Below are 20,780 nucleotides of genomic sequence, written 5' to 3' on the forward strand. Positions count from 1 at the left end.
TAAATGACCCTATTTTTAAAAAAGATAGATCAATTTCACTGTGAACCCCTGAGACTTCCTGGTAATCACTGATTCTTTTCCCAAATGCTTACTGAATTTCTGTGTAGTAGTTCATCTTAGAATTTTCCATGAATTGCAGCAGTTCATGAATCGATATTTGCCACAGTCTACTCGTTCTCCCATTCAGATACAGGAACGTTTTTATATTTGATGCCACTTCTCTTGATTTTCAAACTTTTCACCTCTTACTTTTATTTTTGTGGTCTCTTTTTATGCCACCTGTGAACCATTTTGCTCTTTCAAGTTTGCAGATCATTTTTTTGATGGAAGAGATTAGTAAATCTGCTGTTAATATTAAGCAGTCTAATCTGAAAAGTAATCCTAATTTTTCTGTTTTATATATATATTTTTTTACTTTAGCATTCCTGAAACTACATCAAAAGATTTTTTTCAAGGCTTTTGTATTCCTCTATAGTTGTTCATTCTTTCTTCCATCATTTCAATATTTAAAATCTGACTACATAAATTCCCTGTGCAGCAGCCACATGGGTGTCTTTCAGTGCTTTTCCTCTTTTGTTAACGTTTGATCAAATTTCCATTTTGAGTAGTCTTTTCTAAGATACATGCTTGATCATGTCCAGTGTTCCATCTTTGTCCATCTCAAATTCCAAAGCCACCATTGCCCAGTGATCCATCACTACTTACTCACTACCAGCCAATCCTACTTGGTCAGAATTCAATTCTAAGTAATCATTCTCCTTGATATTTCTACTTTGAAAAAACTGAAATTTTCATACGGGACAGTCTGAGAAGATTCCCAAAATGGAGTTAGAGAGTTAAACCCACCCTACCCGTAAAGGACTTATTAGACAAAAATTTTTAAAGTACACACTCAAAAGTAGAGTGTGAACATTCAAATAAATGAGACATACTATGATACAGAGCTGGGTATACTTATGGACCCTTGAGGGTATCTTCAAGCATGTGTGATCTGGGATGTATATTCCTACTGGGAAGGTACCCATCGCAAAGCTGTGTTTGGAATCAAACCGTTTACATGTGTTTGATGCTGGCCACTAATATTGCCACTAATATTGCTGTGGGAGGAAGCTCAATTTATAGGTGTATTGTGTCTTAAAACCTTTGACTTTTTTAAATTGAGTTTCCTAACTTGAGTAACTTCTGTACCTGAAAATGTCATTTTTCTAAAAGCACAATTTTTAAATCCTAATTTGTTTGTCTCTTTCCTCTTTTCTACCTATCTTTATTTCTTCTGTCCTACCTTAAAATGGCTTGTAGAACAGTTGAGAATTTAGTAATACGTTTCACTGGACTAAAGTTTGGAAGATACTTAAATAGTTGTCCTGTGATACTATTAATATCTTGGATCTATGCTAGATCTAGTAGTAGTCTTGAAAATTGTCATTTAATCCCTCTTCCTGATCAGGTGGGACATCTATAGCAGTTATCATAAGTTTTGTCCCTGAGATGCCAAAGTCCCAGGCAAGTGCCTTGAGGGGCCATGTCAAGAGGGGCCGAGTGGAGGGGCTGTGGGGTTTCTCTCCTGCTTCAGTAACACTCACTCTGTGCTTTGCATTTTATCCACTGAGCTTCTGGATAAGATATTTTCCCAACATGTGTCATAAAAAATTTCAAGCATACAGATAAAATGAAAGAATGATACAGTGAATTAGATACCCACAACCCATATCCTACAATTCAAAGTAATTGTAAAAATAAGAAATAAATCTCAATGTCATATTTCAAAGAACTAGAAAAAGAACATACTAAGCCCAAAGTTAGAAGAAGGCAAGAAATAGCAAAATGACAGCAGAAATACATGAAATGGAGATTGTAAGGGTAATAGAGATGATCAATGAATGTACAAATTGGCTCTTTCAAACATAAACTTGGCAGATTGTTAGCTAGACTAACCAAGAAAAAAGAGAGAGAGAGAACTCAAAATTTTAAATGAAAGAAGAGACTTTTACATGGTACTGCAGCAATACAAAGAGTCATAAAGGGTTTGTTATGCACAATACAACACATGGGGTAACTTAAAGCAACTGATAAATTCTTAGAAACATACAATCTACCAAGACTGAATAGTGGATAAATAGAAGATGTGAACAGATCAGGAAGTTGAATCAGTGATCAAAAACCTCCTAGAAAAGTCCAGGACCAGAGGACTTTATGTGTGAATTCTACCAGGCATTTAGAAAGACTTAATGTCAGAACTTCTCAAACTGTTTTGTAACATTGCAAAAGAGAGAATACTTCCAGCTTGTTTTATGAAGCCACTTATTACACTCATCAAGGCCAGATGAAGACACTAAAGGAAAAGACAGTTACAGGCCAAAATGAAACATAAGCAAAAATCCTCAACAAAAATTAGCAAACTGAAGTCAGCAGCATATTGAAAAGATCATAACATGACAAGCAAGCAGGATTTCTCCCTGGGCTACAAGAATTATTTAACATACGTAAAAATATGATATGCCACACTGACAGAATAAAGAATAAAAAGCATATGATCATGTCAATAGGGATGCGAGGCATTTAACAACATTCTACATTATGTAATAATTAAAGACTCGATAAAGTCTGTATAGAAGCAGTGTACTTCAACATAACAAAACTAAGTAACAAACCCACAGCTAATATACATACTCAAAAAGCTGAAAGATTTTTTTTAATCTAAGATCAGGAACAAGACAAGGGTAGCTCTTTCTCACCACTTCTTTCTAATACAATTACTGAAGTCCTAGCCAGAGCAGTTAGGCAAGAAAAAGAAATACAAAGCATTCCAGTGACAATAGAAGAAGTGAAATTGTCTCTGTTTGCAGATAACATTGTGGTGTGGTGGTGTGTCGGTTTGTTGCTAGGGATCAACCCTAGGCCTTACCCATGCTGGGCAAGTGCTTTACCACGAGGTTATTTTTCCTGCCCAGAAAATGTGATTTTATAGACTGTATAGGAAACTCTAAGCTCCCCCCACGAACTGTTAGAAATGGTGAATTAATGAATCCAATAAAGTTTCAGGGTACAAATTTAAAAACCAGTTACATTTCTATATACTAATGACAAACTGTCAAAGTAATTGCATTTACAGTAGCATCAGAATAAGATACTTAAAAATAAATTTGAGAAGGTAAAAAATATGTATGCCAAAAACAATAAGACATTGATGAAAGAAACTGAAGATGACACAAATAAATAAAAAGACAGGTCATGGTCACAGATTGGAATCATTGTTATTGTAAGCAATTCTATGCTATCCAAAGCAATCTACAGATTTAATACCAACCTTATCAAAATTATAATTATTTTTAAAAGAAATCAAAAAACTATGCTAAGATAGTGTATATGAAACAACCAAAGAACTTGAATAGACAAAACAATCTTAACAAAGAGAAAGCAGGAAGGATCACATTTTCTGATATCAAAATCCATTACTGAGTTAAAGTACTCAGCAGTAAGGTAGTGGCCTAAAAGCACACACAGACCATGGAATAGAATAGAGAATCCAAAAATAAATCCATGAGTATGTAGTTAACTAAACTTTTATCTATTAGTACATGTCTATAATACAGAATAGTAATATTAAGTCAATTAATCTTTGCGCACACCAACAGCATACAATGGGGAAGGACAGTATGTTCAATAAATGGTATCTGAGAAATGGTATCAATAAATGGTATCTGCAAAAGGCTGAAGTTGGACCCTTCTCCATACCATAGAGAAAGTGAACTCAAATGAATTTAAGACTTAAATGTAAGCCCTGAAACCATAGTTCAAGAAGAAAACAAAGGAGTAAAATCCCTTAACATTGGTCTTGGCAATGATTTCTTGGGAAATGAGACCAAAACCACCAGCAAAAAAAAGCAAAAGTAGCAAGTGGAACAGTCTCCCCACCCGGGTCCTTGTTGACCTGGGAGGGTCAGGCCCAGGACTATACCAAAGGAAAATGCTTTCTGTGTAGCAAAGGCAACAATCAATGAATTGAAAAAGCAATCTCCAAAATGGGAGGAAAATATTTGTAAATCATATATCTCATTTCATCTATCAGACATCATATATCTGGTTTACAAATATTTTCTCCCATTTTGGAGGTTGACTTTGCATTTTGATGATTGTTAATACCTAAGATATGAAAAAGTTACATAGCTAAGAAGCTAAGAAGCAACAGTGACCCAAAAGAAAACAAAACCCACCAAATTAGGCACAGGAGGCTGGAGATATAGCTCACTGGTATACCGCTTACCTGGTATGTGTGAGGCTCTGAGCTCAATTCCCAGAGCCACCAAGCGGGCTGAACACAGAACCTGTGTAGACATTGCTTCAAAGGAGACAGCAAGATCAGAAACCGCGTGAAAAGGTGCTCAGCTTTACTTCTGGGGAAATGCAAATGAAAACCACGATGAAATGTCACCTTACCTGTACTAGAACACCTATTACCAAAACAGCAAGAGAGAAGTGTTGGTGAACAGAGACCATTGTACACTGTCTGAATGTAAATTGGTATAATCATTATGGAAAATATTGTGGCAATTCCTTAAAAATGTACAGATAAACTACTCTGTGACCCAGTAGTCCCACTTCTGAGTACATATCTAACAGAAGTGAAATCAGTGCTTGCAAAAGGTATCTGCAAGCTATGTTCATGTCCGTTGCAGCATGGTTCCAGATAGCTAAGTGCCCTCTGGAGAAGACATGCTAAGGAAACCATGGTCAATGCATTTACAAGTGGGGTACCTTTCAGTCAGAGAAAAGAAAGAAACAAATCCTGGCTTTGGTGGCAGCATGAATGAAATTGGAGAACATTGTGCTAAGTGAAGCAAGCCAGACACAGGAAAACAAGTATTATATGACCCCACTTATATCTGGAGTCTCAGAAACTTCAGCTCAGAAGCGGAGAACAGTGGGTGACGCGTGGAGAAGGGAATGTTAGTCAGAGACACCAAGTTGACTTATAAGATGAGTAAGCTCCGGAGATTAACATTGTAGTGACTGTAGTTGTACTGTACTGTTTACCTGCAGTGTGGTAGCAGCAGATCTTCGGTACCACACACACATCTCTATGGGGTGATCGGTTAATTAGCTTAAGTGTGCTAATCATTTCATAATGTGTATACAGGCCGAATCAGTGCATTATATACTTTGAATGTATAAACTTTGTCAGTTATATTGTGATAAAACTGAGAAGATAATAAATTACAAACATGAGAATACTCCCAAATTTTTCAACACTGTGTATTATTATTACCCAGAGTTTATTTGTTTATGGCATTTTAAAGTAAAATGCACAGTTTTGAAAGCTTTTGAAAATGCACAAGTTTGAAAGCTTTTATCTGATAGTCTCAACAGTCTTTTACACTGATCTGATCCACTCTCTGACCAAGAGACATCATGACTACCACCCGGGAAGTATCCTCCTGCCCCTGCTCGGCCTGTCCCTACCCCTGTTCACTCCCAGGTAAACCTTCTGTTTTACCTGTTCCAGAACTTCCCACCAACAGAATCATCAAGTATTGTTTGTGTCTGGCTTCTTTCACCAGATAATATTTTTTGAGATTTATCCATATTGTATGTAATAGACCATTTGTTTTTATAACTGAGTGAAAATCCATCATACATATATAACAAAATATATAAGCCTATGAGTGGACACAAATTTTTCCAGATTAGGAAAATTAGCCGATGTACACATTTTTGGAAGTCTTTGTTAACATGTGATTTCTTTCTTGAACTAAGTTCTTAGGAGTGGAATTTCTGTATCATATGATAAAATGTGTGTTTAACTTTGTAAGAAACTGTCAGACCTTTATCTAATGTGGTTATTTTCTTTTGTGTTCCTACCAAAAATGTTGAACTAGCATTCTAGTTGCCAATGTTTGGTGGTTTTAGACTTGTAAAATTTAGATATTCTGGGCAGTAGATTCCAATATCTACAAAGGCTGCTCAAAAAATACAATGAGTTTAAAATTTTTCAAATGATATTATGTTAAAAGACAACATATTGCCATTATTCCCTCTCCCCTTGAATACATTTATCCCATCATCCTGCCATTTTCTGAAGCAGATCTACAAGTCCTCTTTCATGAGTGTCTTTATCAGCTGTGGTCAAAACCAGTCAATGCTGTTGCTAAGCGCTAGCCTATGGAAAAGCAGACTTCTCAAAATATTATGGTGTGTTTTCATCTACTTTATCCACCAAATCTAATACTGTACAACTTCTGGCTCTTCCTCAAAAGTCAAGATGACCATGAAAGACGAACGTTTTTAATTGCTTCAGGACACTGGGGCAGCCACAACAATAAAACTAAAGATGCTCCTGAAAGAGAGCTCCCAGACCGCATCACGTGGTGGCAAGAACAGTGAGACTTATGTGTTTGAAGCAAGGGGTTAATGACAGTACATATTTTTCGTATTTTACTGTGATGATTTCTTAAATGTAAATGTTCACCATAGTTTTAGATCACACTTTTTTTTTTTTTTTTTTTTGCTTTTGACGTTGCTTTTCAGAGACAGAGTCTCACGGTATAGTTCAGGCTGATCTTGAATTCACTATGTAGTGCAAGCTGCCTCAAACTCACAGCAGTCCTCCTGCTTCAGCCTTCCTAGTGCTGGGAGCTATGCAATACCACACCCAGCTTAAATTATTTTTAATGTACATTTATATGATGACTGAAGATGTTGGGCACTTTTTCATCTGTTCTTTCGCTATTTGTGAAGTGTTCCTATGTACCTTCTGATCATCATTTTAAATTGAGTGTTTATTAAGAGTTCTATTGTATAAAATTTGATTGGAGGAAAAAGTTTTACAGTATAAAAGCATTTGAAAACCACTGGCCAATGTGAATCACTTTGGTAGTGTCACTTCTGTTTTGCCTCTTCTTTTCTTTTTGACTTTCCAGCTTTCCTTCTCCAATACAGGGACCCCTGCCACTGCCTATTTCTAGCTGTACAGTTTGAGTTGCTCTGGATCTGCTGAACAAGTTCACTGTCTGTTAGGAAGTGACTGTGTCATCCCTCCAGATGCATACACTGAAGCCCTAACTCCAATCTGACTGTATTTGGAAACAGGACCTTCATAGAAACACTGAAGGTTAAATGAGTTCATAAGGATGGATCCCTAATCTATTAGAATTGGTGTCCTTATAACAAGTGTCACCAAAGCATACTATGTGTGCAAATACTCATGCTGTCATGGCAGCCCAAGTGGATTCCTATACCATGCCGCTGCTGTGTTTAGCATTGAGTTCCATGTGGTCAACCTGTGAGATCTTATACTGGTGAGATCTGCTGTCCATCACACAGTGTGTGTCCAAAATTCAAGCCCCATTTGTCAGTTGCTAAAAACTTGTCTTTTCTTGACTCTTTTTCCCATTCTTCTTCCTTTTAAGTTGTTAGGCATCTTGTACAGACAGTTTTCTTTATATGGCAAGCATTTATCTTGTTCAGTTTTATAGTTCATAGCTTCTCAATTACATCATCAGTCTCCTGACAGTCACCTTGTCTCCAGATTCGAGACAGACTCCACCGTTTACCAGCACCCAGAACCTTATTCACGTCCAGAAAACGGACTGCTGTCCTGGACACCATCTCTGTGGCTGACAGCCTCTCCTAACCTTCCTTTCCTTCTTCCTTGCCCTTCCACCAGACAGAGAGGCTGCAAGCCTATTGTGCTGGCTACACTTGGAAAACCCTCCACACCCTCCAGCCTTCAGGTTCCTTCACAAAATGTCACAATTTTATTGACAGAGAAACTGTAAAATGTGAATGAGGGGACAAGATGCATTGCTGTCTTCAGATTTTCCTCAATTTCTTAACTAAAAGTAGCAAGCAATGCTGTGCAGACACATTCTGAATTCTTCTGGCTCTGTCATTCATTTTTCCTTAGCTCTGAGTGAGGAGAATTGGGGATTCATGGATCTAGAAATGCAGTTTGACCTGATGACCCAGAAAGGCTGCATATCCAGCCAGCAGGGCTCAGTCTTCAGGATGCTGCTTCTGCTTGCCCTATCGGGTGCCACCAAGTGTCCCTGACAGCTGCTGCTTCCTGAGATAGCAGCTGGTTTTCTGGAACCTACTAGTGACTATCAATTTCCTTTATTGTTCCATGGAGCACTGATCTAGTTTCCTATTCTGTTAAATAGCTTCAGTGGCCCAGAATTTGTTCCTGTCCCTCTTAGGCATTTCTCTTTGCAATGTGATTTCTTTCTGATTTGGATCACCTTAACATCTGTTTGCTCCTGTGTTTTGCTTTTTGAATTCTTTCTTCCATCCTGTCTACATGTGAGCTAGAGTACACGAGGCATTCCCCAGCCCTTTCACCTTCAGTCCTCTTAAAAAGTCAACTTGCCATAGATGCCTGCATAGGTTTTTATTTCCAGCAGGAAGACTAGCAAAGCGCATAGCTGCAGTCTCTGTGACTGTCCTATTCCAAGAATTTATGTGGTCATGCAGGGGTTGCCCTTGGAAATTCTTATTTTTTTCTGCTATTTTCTAGCAAGCCAGTGACTTTGGGTGATTTGAAGGGCTTTGGACAGCTTTTGAGGAAAGCCTGTTTGCTTTACTAATCTTTCTAGACTCAGTACTCTGCTTAAGAGTTGGTATTTCTACCCAACTTGCAGGGAGGGGGAAGCCAGATACATAGAGCTCTTGACCAAGAGTTTCAAACTCCTGCACCTGTTCCTTGCCATGTGTCTGCACTGGTTTCAGGTTTTCCACCACCCCAGTCCAAAACTCTCTGGATGCCTCTGGTCATTTGTATAGTTAAGTTTGAATCCGGGACACTGGTGACCCTCTTATGACCTTAGCAAGCTCATGTGGCTTCCCACATTGCATAAGGTATTCCCTGGGAACCACCAAGAGGTTGGAAAAACTCTACCTCTTTCAGTGGCTCCTGCTGGAGCTGCTTTTGCTGGGCTGTGTCTCAGGAGCCCCAGATGGAAGCTTTTCAGTGCCAGCTCTGACTTCGCACCACTCGTCCCTGGAGAGAGCCACTGACTGCGCCCGCCCTCCACCCCTCCCTCCCGGAGGTCCATGTGGTGTGACCTGGACACACTACTTCAAAGGCTTCCTTGATTACTGGTAAATTGGTTTGCTGAGTTATGTTTATTGAACAAGAACTTGCTTTGTCTCTGAGTTCAATTAGAAATGTTTTCCAGTGTCCATGGAAGAAACTGCTATCATGTTTGTTTTAAATCTTTCTTGAGATCCCTTGCCCTTGTGGTGTTGCTAGAACCAGTATAAAGGCCACTGTGGGAGATGGCAGGGAGGACACAGTTCATCTCAAATGTCAGCCAGGCTCCCAATCAGTTTTCACCACAGACCTGTGAGGTGGCACATTTGGTAATTGCGAGAAGCAAAAATGAGCCCTTTTCACTTCCTTAGGCTCCCAGGAACATTCCATAGATTACCGCAGAAAGTGCTTATTGAGGGTCTATTATAAGCCACTGGCAATGTTAAAAAAAAAAAAAAGGCACCTAGTCTCCTACTCCTGTCCTGGTGGAATATGTGTTGCTGTAACATGTAGAGACATTGATGTTTTCAATGAACTGTTTGTTTACACCCATGAGAAACCATCCTAGAAAACAACATGAATGACATGACCTAGAGGCACTGGCTGGTGAATGGCTAATTTCTGCCTTTCTGTACAGGGACAGCATGCAAGATTCAAGAAGTATGTGGGGCACAGTGCGCACGTCACCAACGTGAGGTGGCTGCACAATGACTCCGTGCTACTGACAGTGGGCGGCGCTGACACGGCCTTGATGATCTGGACCAGGGAGTTTGTGGGGACCCAGGAGAGCAAGCTGGTAGACAGCGAGGAGTCCGACACCGATGCGGAGGAGGACGGAGGTGAGCCCTCTGCCTCTTACCTAGGCTCCCCTTCCTTCCACTCCCGTCCCCACCACATCACGGCAAACCAAGTCACTCCCCAAACTCTGTTGTTTGAGGCTATGACAGCGATGTTGCCAGAGAGAAGGCCATTGACTACACCACCAAGATCTATGCCGTGAGCATCAGGGAAATGGAAGGCACCAAACCACACCAGCAGCTGAAGGAAGCGTCGGTGGAGGAAAGGTATGGTGTGTCGAGGGTTGCTGGTGTTTGTCACAGCTGATAAACTTATCTAAACTAGAATGTGGCTTTCATGATCCTCAAAGTTGCTACTTAAGTAAGCCTATTGTTATCTTCAGAGTCTTAACTGATACATAGGCTTTAGCTGGGGGAAATCGCACAATGCCCTCCATACATGGCAGATGTGGGTTACTCTTAAAGGTTGGTTATGGAGCATGACTTGATTAGACATGACATTCGGTGGGACTGAGTTTACTTCGCCTAAAGAGGCCAGGCTTTTTGGCCAGGCCCAAAAGCTGTCCTGAATTTAATGGCTGGCAGGAGAGGTTGATGATTAGCACGGCAGGAGGAAGGTCAGATTTCTGGAGCCACAAGGAAAGTTGTAGAGCTGCTCACAGTTGTCTTCCATTCTAACCAGTCTTTTCATTATGCTGTATGGTATCCCTTTACCTTTTCTTTCTGTGCTTCATTTGTCCATATTTGTTCAGGGAGGTTAGTAACCCGAGGCTTACCTCATTTGATGATGTTGGCTTCAATGGTATATGTAGGAAGAGGGTTTTTAGTATTATTTTATATCTTTTTGATGTCTGACTTTAACCACTGATAAATTGTTGAACATTTTAGAATTTCTAAACAGAAAAGCTCATGCTTATATAATTCACCATGGGAAGCCTAAAATGAAATAAAAATTCTAAAATATAAAGAGAATCTCATGGGCCTCAAAGATGTTTTAAAAATTCTGTGTGATTTTAAAATTCTGTATCATCATTTTTATTCTTTTTTGTTTTTAAAATAAAAGAAAGACAGAATTTTAAAAAAAAAAAAAAAAAGAGAGAGAGAGAGAGAGAATTCCGTGTGGGCTATTTACCTCTTGGCAGGGCTCACAATTATACTGGTCTCATGGTGTGTCATTTATGAGATTCTAGTTATTTGTACTTGGTAGGGCTTTCTGACTACTAATACCAGTTCAATAAATATGACCTAGCACCTCAATAAAGATGACTTAGCACCTCAATTCAATAAATATTACCTATCACTGTTGGATGGAGATTTAAATGCAAAGAAATAAAATATGATTTCCCAACCACCACTTCAATTCAGTGCCAGATGTTAAAATAGGTGTGGTTAAGTGGTGGGTGTGTTATTGGCAAGCAGATTAAATCTGATACAGAAAAGCCCTCATTTTCCCCTACCATCTTTTTAGATGTTACTATGAAGGTTTAGAGTTCTATTTTGGTGAAAATTGCTTTCTGTAATGGTCTCTAATGTATAGTTTGCTTGCAGTATGGTTTTAAAGTAGCCACACAGAGAAAATTATTTTAAAAGACTTCTAAGAACTGAGAAGACAAGAACTATAAGCACATATGTACAAGAAGGCCTCCCACTTACATAAGCTACCCTAAAAAAAATCAGCCGAAATTAAACTTTCTTTAAAACAATTTACCCTTCCCAATTTCACATCCCATTAGGAAATGTGTGGACTTGGTTATCCTTACAAAGTTGCTTCTGACTGATTTCTATAGTGTTGTGGTGTATTGTGCTGAGATTTGGAGCAGTCACTAAAATACAGTCATCTGACCAAAATCCTAACTCCCCAGAATTCCCGCTGATTGCAGACTTAATGCTCAGCTCATTTAACCTCCTCTGTGTCCTCCTGTCTCTTTGGGTAGGCCTATAAAAAGGTCCTGCTGTCCAGTATAACATAAAGTGAGTCATGAGAAGGTAGAGCTGCTCTTAAGAAAAAGTCAGCATTTTGGAGCTATTTGATTTCACATTGAAAACTTGTCATATATTAGCACCCACTGGATAGATTTTTTAACAAAAGAGAAACTTTCTAGTATTATGACATATTGAAGTGGGGAGTTTAATACTTCGCTGGTACTTTTAAAGATCATACCTGAATGTAGTGAAAGAAACAATTTTAAGGTAAGTATAAGGTCTGAAAGAAACATCGCATCTTTTCTTCCTAGATAACTAAAAAATCCTTGACAGCAGAGACACAGCGTGCCTGGAGCACGGCGGGCCCACACTAGCCAGGGAGCTGGTACTGAGCAGGAAAGGACACCTGACTTAGCCTCTGTCTGGGGAGAACATAATCAGAAACAAGGACAGTGGTCTCTCCCCATCCTGATCAATAATTGTAGGGGAACCTGAGCCTTAGGGATGACACTGTAGCTAGTTTCTGAGGTGCAGAACAAATAGTTGCACTTGAGATTTGTGAAACAGCAGGGTATGTGATGGAATTGAGTGAGGAGGTGACAACTAGCCCTTGGTGCAGTGGCCAGGTGGGTGAGACTCTCAACAGTAAGCTGGGAAGCCTACCTTAGTCTCCAGCTGGTGTAGAAATGCGCTACGTGGACTCCCGCATACTGTAAGTGAGAGAGGGGCAGAGATAGAAAAACATCAGGCGCATGAAACCCAAGCAGTGCCTTCCTCAGAAAGCTCAGCGTGGTCAAATGGGAGCTCCTGGCGCTGCTGTCCGGACTTCTGCAAGGCCTGACTGACCTTCCCTTAATTGTCCCCTTCATGTCAATACCTGTAGACACCTGGCCAAGATTACTGAAGGCAAAGCACCTGAGGGCCAGTGGAGACGTGTGCTCGGAAATACTGCTCTGTGCTTATTTGGTCTCAGCAGTGTTTCAGGGAGTTCTATCTCCATATTAAATCCCTCTTCAGTTTCTAAAAGCACTTAGAAATTGCTGAGATGACTGTAGCATCTGTTGTATTGAGAAAAAATGCTTTGAAGACAGCTGCACATTATGCATCAACCATTTTTAAGCAGTCAAGTTGCTAATTCCTAAATCATAAGACAGTCATGGGTTGTTTTTAATTAGATTGAGTTATTTGATTTTAAAATAGCTATGAGACTTTAAATGGTGATTTTTTTGCAATGTCTTACACATCATGAGTTCTTAGTCTTCTGAAGTCATACGATTTCAGTTCCAATCTTCTGAGAAGTAAGAAAATTGAGGAAAAAATTTGCAGTGGCTCTCAAAAGAATACGAGGCTATCCTTACCAAGTATCTAATCCCTTGTGAAATTACCCACTTCTCTTTGCCTTAGGACTCCGGGATTCTCTTCCTTTCCTTCGACTCACTTAGCCAGTCCTCAGCCCTGGCTGAGCATGCCGTCAGCTGCCATGTGTGGGGTGTGGCCAAGGGAGTCCTGAATTCTTGTGCAATTGCAGGAACCCAAGCTTTCCACCTTACCTGGATACTCAGGGCTGACCCACACTTCCCTTCTTTACCAGATGACTCAAACCTAATTCTGATCTAGAAGAACCTTCCCAGACTTCTCCTGCCTCTCAGGTTCCCTACTGTAGCCTGGTACACCCTTGTCCTCAAGGCAAGGACCTCCTTTTGACCTCATTTCTTACTTTGTTGTGTTTTCTTACGGTGTCATGGCTTCTTTGTCCTTCTCTAAGCTCAGCTCAGATTATTTCATGAGTAGTGAAAATCTCAGAAAGTTCCTTTTGAGAAGAAAAATGGAAGGCAGGGAAAGCATAGTTTTGCAGTACTTATGTCATCGCAATGCCAGGAATGGTATTCTGTGTGCTGACTTTAAGAAAAACAATTCTTCTGAACTCATCAGATGACAAAATCCCTAGTGTTTGCTGAGTACCAGATTACTATAGAGTTGCTTTAAAATCTTAAGAAGTAGCTTTTAGCACATAACCAAGACCACATCTAGATTGCATGTTGTTTTTGATTTATGACATAGAAAATTTCTGCCCGAAGTCGCCTTTTATGGACTCACATACCTAGAAGTCCAGGGATAGGGCAACTTTAGGTGTCTCTTGATCTTGCTGTTGCAATTCTGCTCTCTCTCCATAGCTCCATTCTGCTTCTTCTGGGTTATAAAAATTCATCATATAGCAAAAAGTCTGCAGTTCCCAGACCCTTCAGTCTTCATGAGTGAAAATCTGCAGGAAAAAACTGCTTTTGATTCACAAGTCCTCACACATGTCCTGTGGTGCTGTATTGGTTCAGATGGGTCACATGATTACCCTTGAACCAGTCACTGAGACCTGGGATAAAAGAGCCTTGGTTGAGCCTAGTAAGTACACAGTCACGTGCACCTTACATCAGCACTGCGCTCAGTTACACCACAACCAAAATCCAGAGCTGGTAGCAAAGTTAGAGTGATTAATTTCTAGATGCGCCCCAATCTGCAGACGTCTACTCTGCTTTCCATGTATACATGTTTTAAATGCCCGCATTTTGAGCTGTCATGTATAGTTTATAATTGAAAATGTAATAGCCACCTCACCCAAGAGAGACATCCCAAAGTCTCAGCCAGTTACTGCTTCTAGCCCTACATCCAGAGTCAACAGGTTCTGTGAAATGTTCTTATCCAGGTAGCAATAAAGCTCCTCGTGGTCTTGAGGCCACAGCCCACCTTAACATACCAAATAGACTCTTGTGAAGACTGAAAAGAATTGAGGCTTTTTTAGGTGCACTTTGAGAAACGAAGAGTGAGACCCAACATGCAGGGGTTCGCTGTCACCATACCCTGGGCTGGACAGGGCAGTCAGGCCCCCTTCTCTAGTCAGGTGTGTGTTGTGTAGAACTGAGAGTGTCATGAATGTTGGAAGATATTAACAATCAGGAGATAAAAGTTTTGTTAACAAATGATACGAATATATGGAAGCAAAGGCTTAAAGAGCCAACTCAGTGTTCTCATTGGGGGCGGCTTGCCAAGTCTCTCAGGTTCCCACTGGGAATAAATGATGCCATGGTTATCGTTCTTGCAGGAAGATTCCTGTCTTCCTGCTCTCCTTGGACTCTGGCTCGAGGCTTAGCTAATTCCCCGGGTGCAGGTTGTTTTTTCTATGCATCCGAGTCAGCACCAGGCATTTTTTTCAAGATCCTTTATTAACAAGCACTGAGGCTTGCAGTTTTTGGCTGTCTACTCAGGAACAAATAAGATAATATACAACTTACATTTTTTGTTTCTACACCATTTTTACAACATTATTTTACTTATGATAGCATTTTTTCACCTAAGACTAAAAGGAGAAGTGCAGTCTTCTCTTTTTCTTCTTACTTAGAAGTTACATAACTTACAGGTAAAGTCAAAATCCCATTCTGACCATGAGGCATAGTCTTTTATTTCTTAAAAAAGCCTTGGGCTTTGTTGCCAGTCTCTCTTGCTTTATCACAGGCTTGAAAGTATTCTCTCCCTTAAAATAAGTATAAAAGTAATTTTTGGCACTTAAGGCAAATTGTCTCAACACAACAATGTCACTAATAAATTACAACTAACTATAGGAATTAAGATATTGGGGCTGGGGATTTAGCTCAGTGGCATAAGCACCGGCCTTGCAAGCAGGCGGTCGTGAGTTCGATCCTTGGTACCGATAAAAATGAAAAAGACAAAAAAAAAAAAGAAATTAAGATATCATAACAGTGACTGGTTTATTGGACATGTGTATTCTAGATATCCAGGTGTTTTGCTTGGATAGGCAGTATTGTTACAGGAAGTAACTTCCTACGTGTTAGATGTGTCATGTTTGTGTCTCAGGATTCCAAAGAATGGGACCAGGATCAAAGGAGGTTAAGAGTAGGAAAAGTTTTATTAAGAGAAATCACGTGAGAGGAAGGAGGGGGTCCCAAAAGTGGGTTGCCACCAAGGCTCTTTACCTAGCATCACAGTTTAGTTTGGGTCAAACTGTAACCATCCTGCAGGGTTACAAGTGCTATCCTTAGCTAATATTGACCTAATAGAAAAACAAAGCACAGAGCCAGAGTACACAGCATGGAAAGGAGCAGAGGCAGGGACAGTGGGAGTGAGGGTCAGAGTACCTTGGCTGTCTCTCCGTGGGTTCATTACACTGTCTCTGTGTTTGTTACATCGCGAAGGCTTATTGGACCAAATGCTACAATCCCAGATATCAGTATCTCATCTTTCAGTACCCTCAAACTGTCACACTCTGGACAACTGCGGGCTCTGAAGAGCAATCTGTGTTCTTTCCCCGCTTTCTGTGCCCCTTTTTGAGCTCTGCCATTTGTTTCCTGGCCCTCTTCCTTCCCCAGCAACAACCGGGGCAACTTTAATAAGAGAAATAGTCACCTCGGTTTAGTGGAATGTGAGTTACCCAGACTCATTCTGGAGAGAATCTTAAGTGTCATCCCTGTCCCGGTCCTCTGTGGGAGAAACGGTTTCACTCACAAACTGCCTTCTGCCACAAAGGCAGCTGTTTCTCCATCCATCACTGGACAAGGAAGGTCCAAGGAGGTTCTAAAGCAGATATGAGAAACCTTGAGTCACCCACCCCACCTGTAAGGCAGGTGACAGTTTTGCTAACTTCTATCACAGAAAAAGATTTCCAGGCTGCATCAATGAGAGGCATTCAGGGCCAGGGCCATAGCATAGCAACACAGCACCTGCCTGACAAGCATGAGGTTGTGAGGTGGATTCTTGGTACAAAAAAAAAAAAAAAACGGCATACAGAGGTTTACTAGGAAGAATTTTAAAAGCATGCACTTAAAGGTAATAGAGTGCCAGTCCTCAACAAAAACAGAGGCACCTATGGTCAGAAATAGGGAGTTTTATGTGGACTTGGGGATTTCCCTCAGATGGGTTATCTAGCACATGTATTCTTAGTATCTGTCACTCCACTCGTCTGGTGGGTCAGGTTAGAGTGCAAACTAAAGCTGAGGTGCGCTATCCTCTTAATAGCATACTTCTGGGGATGGGTATTGGAAGGAGGGGGCGCAGTTAACAAGGTAAAAAGTGCAGAACCAGGGCTCAGCCTTAAAGGATCAAGGTATATTTTTCATGGATGAAGGAAAAAACAAAACGAAACAAAGCAAAGCTTGAATAAATCTTGTGTTCTGGAGCTGCCATTTTTTTCTTAGATGTATAATTTTAAAATTATAATCTTCCTTATCTCGTAATTTTTACTTAACTTTCTTTTATCATACTTGACATCTGTCACAGCTGCCGCAGGGGGAGACAGAGGTATCCTTAGCAGGGCGTCATAGAGAAGGGGTCCATGACTACTCTCTTACACTCATATTTTAGTCTTTCTGGTACGTATTCGCTTGTCTTTAACATATGTTCCTTAGCAAACTAAGAAACTTTTTACCAAATGAAAACAAGAAGCAGATTTTGAGCCTTTTAAAGTAGTAGTATCTTCATTTGTTAGACAGCAGAAGCTAGCTCCAGTAGACCTCAGAATTTCACTGGATCAGTAAGGTTTTGTAAACATTTTCTTAAACGCTGCTTATGCGTAATAAGTATAATCCTAAAATTTATTTTCTGTCTCATACTCCTTCTGAGTTAAATTGAGTAGGTTTAAGAACCATAAGCAAAAACCAAATCCTGTAAATAAAACTGTATGCTGTAGTTTATAAAGAAATGTCGGAGTGTTACCTGGCATGTAGATTCATACACACAGATTTTTTTTGCTCACTGCTGACCAAATGAAAGGTGGTTATATATTTGGGGAAAGGGGAAAGAATTTACTCAAAGCTGGCTCTGAGGACATCGAAGCAAGTCGCCCTGCCTGCATACACATCCACAGGTGGGTGAGGAACACACAGAGAGAATACAGACCTGTCTTCAGCCACCCTCCGCCACCCACCATGGGAAAGGGAACCAGGCTCCACCTCCTGGGGCTGGCATCTGCATATTCTGCCATTTCTTTGGGGCTGAGGAACTAAAGAACTAAAGCAGGCTATTAATTTGGGACCAAAATAAACAAAACAGGACAACCAAAACCTTATTGTAACCAGCATTGTTAAATGAAACTTTAAAAATTAGATTTTTTTCTTTTAGAGATGAGTAGCTTTTCCAAACTCCTCCTGCTGAGCACAGAACCCTCTTCTCTCCTTCATTGTGGGTCTGTAGCCAGCTACTGGGGGTCCTGAAGACATTCCTCGCAGCTTCTCAGTATCCTGAACAGAGTTGGACAGGAAGGCAACAAGGATTTCCATTTGCTGAAGTAGCAAAGACTGTGTTCTCCCGAGTGAGAGCAGGCAGGGAAGAGCCTTCCAGGGGCTCTGGTATCTGGATTCGTAGATTGCTTCTCCCTCGTGGAAATAAGGCCTTGGAGACGGTTTCGTATCAGAACCTCACTCTGGCCTGGCCTCAGCTTTAACTGTCCCACCCAAGGCTCTCTTGGTTTCACGCCAGACGTAACTGAGGACTGAAGGTGGCACTTCGCTAATCCATCCCGTGCCTGGTGCAGTGGAGCTGCAGGGTCATCCGGATTCACTGCGCTGCGCGTGTGCTCTGGGTCTCATGATTTTGATAGATTACGCCGACTCGCTTGAGTGGATTTGCCTCCACGCTCAACTCCTACCTCAGGTTCATGACATCAGGATATTTTACATTCCACCAGATTGTAAACTATGTCTGTAAGATTCTCCGCTCCCTGAGTCTGCTCTGTTGTGTTGCTACTACATGCCTAACCCAGTGTCCTGTAAATAGGACACATGAAGCAAATGCTTCTTGAATGAGTAGATGAGAGGAAGAATTTCCTTAACCTGCTTCTCTTAGTAGTTAAGCCAATGAATCTGGCTTTGAGAATGCTCTGCAAATTCATTCCTTGCCGGGACCTCTTTTGCCTTCGTTTTATAAGCACCTCTGGGTGTTGTTGTCTTTGTGAGAACTGGTGTAGCCCACCTGAGGATGTCTCACCTGCCCCCAGGACTGCTCTTAGTTAGACTTTTGTTGTTGCTTGTTTTGTTTTAGGTGCCTGTCTGTTAAGAATTGAAATGTTATTTGTATTTAACCCCAAACTAAAGAAACTGATAAAACAATTCTGTGTTACTTTGCCTATCCCGCTTATTTTACATGTAAGGCTTCTTGGTCATTGGATTTATAATGAATCAAAGGACATGCTCATAAGTGACAGTGTTAAAAAGTAGGAGATTTAGACAGATTTCCTCAAGTTAAACCACCATATATAGGCAATCCCAGTTTTTCTTCTAACCTTTTATGCTATGTTTAGAGACTGAAATCTTCTGGGAAAACTTGCCCCCAATTTGAAAAAAAAAAAAAAGATTCAGTTACTCAGTAGCTGTGGGAATCTCAGGCTGCGGAGCGGCGTGGTGCAGGCAGACAGTGCTGCCCTCCAGGATTTTGTCCACCTCTAGTCAACGGCCGTTCTCTCCGGCCGGTTTCCTGGGCCCTGACAGGAGCCCTTTGTCACCCCTGATCAGTAGCTGCTTCGTAAACTTACACTGTTAGGGTTTCTAAGAGCTGCCAGTCCCGTTAAATCAGCACTACCACATTTTAATGTACTGAGACCTAATCAATCTGGCTAAAGCCTGACTTGGAGCTTGGTCCCGTAAACAGGGATGAATCGTTAATTCTGAGTTTTGCATCCCATTTGTGAGGACGGAATGACCTTCAGGAGCTTAAGGGTGAGCACACAGAGCTTTTATGTGTTGCATAAAGCTGAGCTCAGCCCTCAGCCCTGTAAGGGGACTTCACCTGTGCAGGGCAGACAGGATAAACCCCTACCCCTGCCTTTCCAGACCAAATTCCCCTTCCGCCTCCACCCCTTAATTCTGCCAAAGCTCTGCTCCTTTGCTCTGACCAAATTCTTTTTCTGTGTTCCGATGAAGGTGAGTGGAAGGAACTGAAATAACAGTATCTACTAACTATGAAATGCTCAAATTAATCATTTCAAAGGCCTGTGTTTAGCTGGGAACCACCAAAAGCCGAATAGTTAGCTGATTTCTATTTAAAATGAATTTAATGCTATTTTCAGAAATGATTTTTCTTAAACCCCTTGGTTTTCTGTGTTGCTTAGAAAAGCAGTGATTTCTGTATAACAGATTATTTTAGGAATTCAGACCGCCATTCATCATAGAGTCATTGTTCACTTTTTATCACAAAGAGTGTACTAGGGCATAAAAATCCAGGGGTAATGTGCTAGAAAATTTTTTTCAAAAGATTAAAAATGTGCCCAGGCAGTCACAGTCCCACAGTGTAATCAGTTGAATCAAATTAACTCACAAGTGAGATTTCTAAAATGCACCAAAAATAGGTAAGCACTTTTCTGTCAAAAGAGTGTCTATTAGAACAGTATGGCAAGGCTGGGGATATAGCTTAATGGCACAGTGCCTGCCTGGCAAGGGTGAGGTTGTGAGTTTGAGCCTTGGTTTAAAAAAAAAAAAAAAAGAACAGCATGGTAGAGTTGGGAATGGTTATTTTAATCAAGTCTCTAAACATCTCTCAGGTACTATCTTTGGAGTGAGTGGATGCCACCAGGAACATTTCTACCATGCTTTCCTGAAAATAAGACAGGGTCTTACATTATTTTTGCTCCAAAAGATGCGCTAGGGCTTATTTTCAGGGGATGTCTTATTTTTTAATGTAAAACAGTTAACACTTATTCATATTCAACAACCCACAGTAATGCATGTACAAAAACCTACATTTGTTTAGTTGAAACTATGTCATCATCTGGAACACAGTCATAGCTCTCCAAACCCTCAGTTCCAGCCTGGATTTCTTGCAACTCTGTGTCCTGTGGAACAATTAGTCCTAATCTCTCCCGTTCAGCAGTAGAGCCCACCTTAAACAAGCACTGCTGGTCCATGTGGCCTGCTCACAATGCACTGGCAGCACAGCTGTCAGTGATTTTCTCCTGTGAATTCTTCACCCAAGTCACAAACTCCTGAAGGCTGGGCTTCAGAGAGCTCTCATTAAATCAAATGTTAAAGACATAAGAC

At 40.6% G+C, this 20,780-nt stretch overlaps 1 protein-coding gene across 14 annotated transcripts in view; it reads left to right on the plus strand.

Moving 5' to 3' along the window:
• Eml6 (EMAP like 6) overlaps nucleotides 1-20,780 on the plus strand; it is a 316,759-nt gene that overhangs the window by 269,606 nt on the left and 26,373 nt on the right. For all 14 annotated transcript variants that reach the window (XR_010040546.1, XM_063229384.1, XM_063229383.1 and 11 more), the window contains 2 exons: nucleotides 9,666-9,867; nucleotides 9,966-10,092. Coding sequence is in view for 13 of the 14 variants with exons in the window: in XM_063229384.1 (XP_063085454.1) it covers nucleotides 9,666-9,867; nucleotides 9,966-10,092 (329 nt within the window). In the remaining variant the exon portion in view is untranslated. The remainder of the gene's footprint in view (nucleotides 1-9,665; nucleotides 9,868-9,965; nucleotides 10,093-20,780) is intronic.

This window comes from Cavia porcellus, unplaced genomic scaffold (genome assembly GCF_034190915.1).
Source record: "Cavia porcellus strain 051 isolate PalLab524CR breed Dunkin Hartley unplaced genomic scaffold, mCavPor4.1 scaffold_18, whole genome shotgun sequence".
In the NCBI taxonomy this organism is placed as follows: Eukaryota; Metazoa; Chordata; class Mammalia; order Rodentia; family Caviidae; genus Cavia; species Cavia porcellus.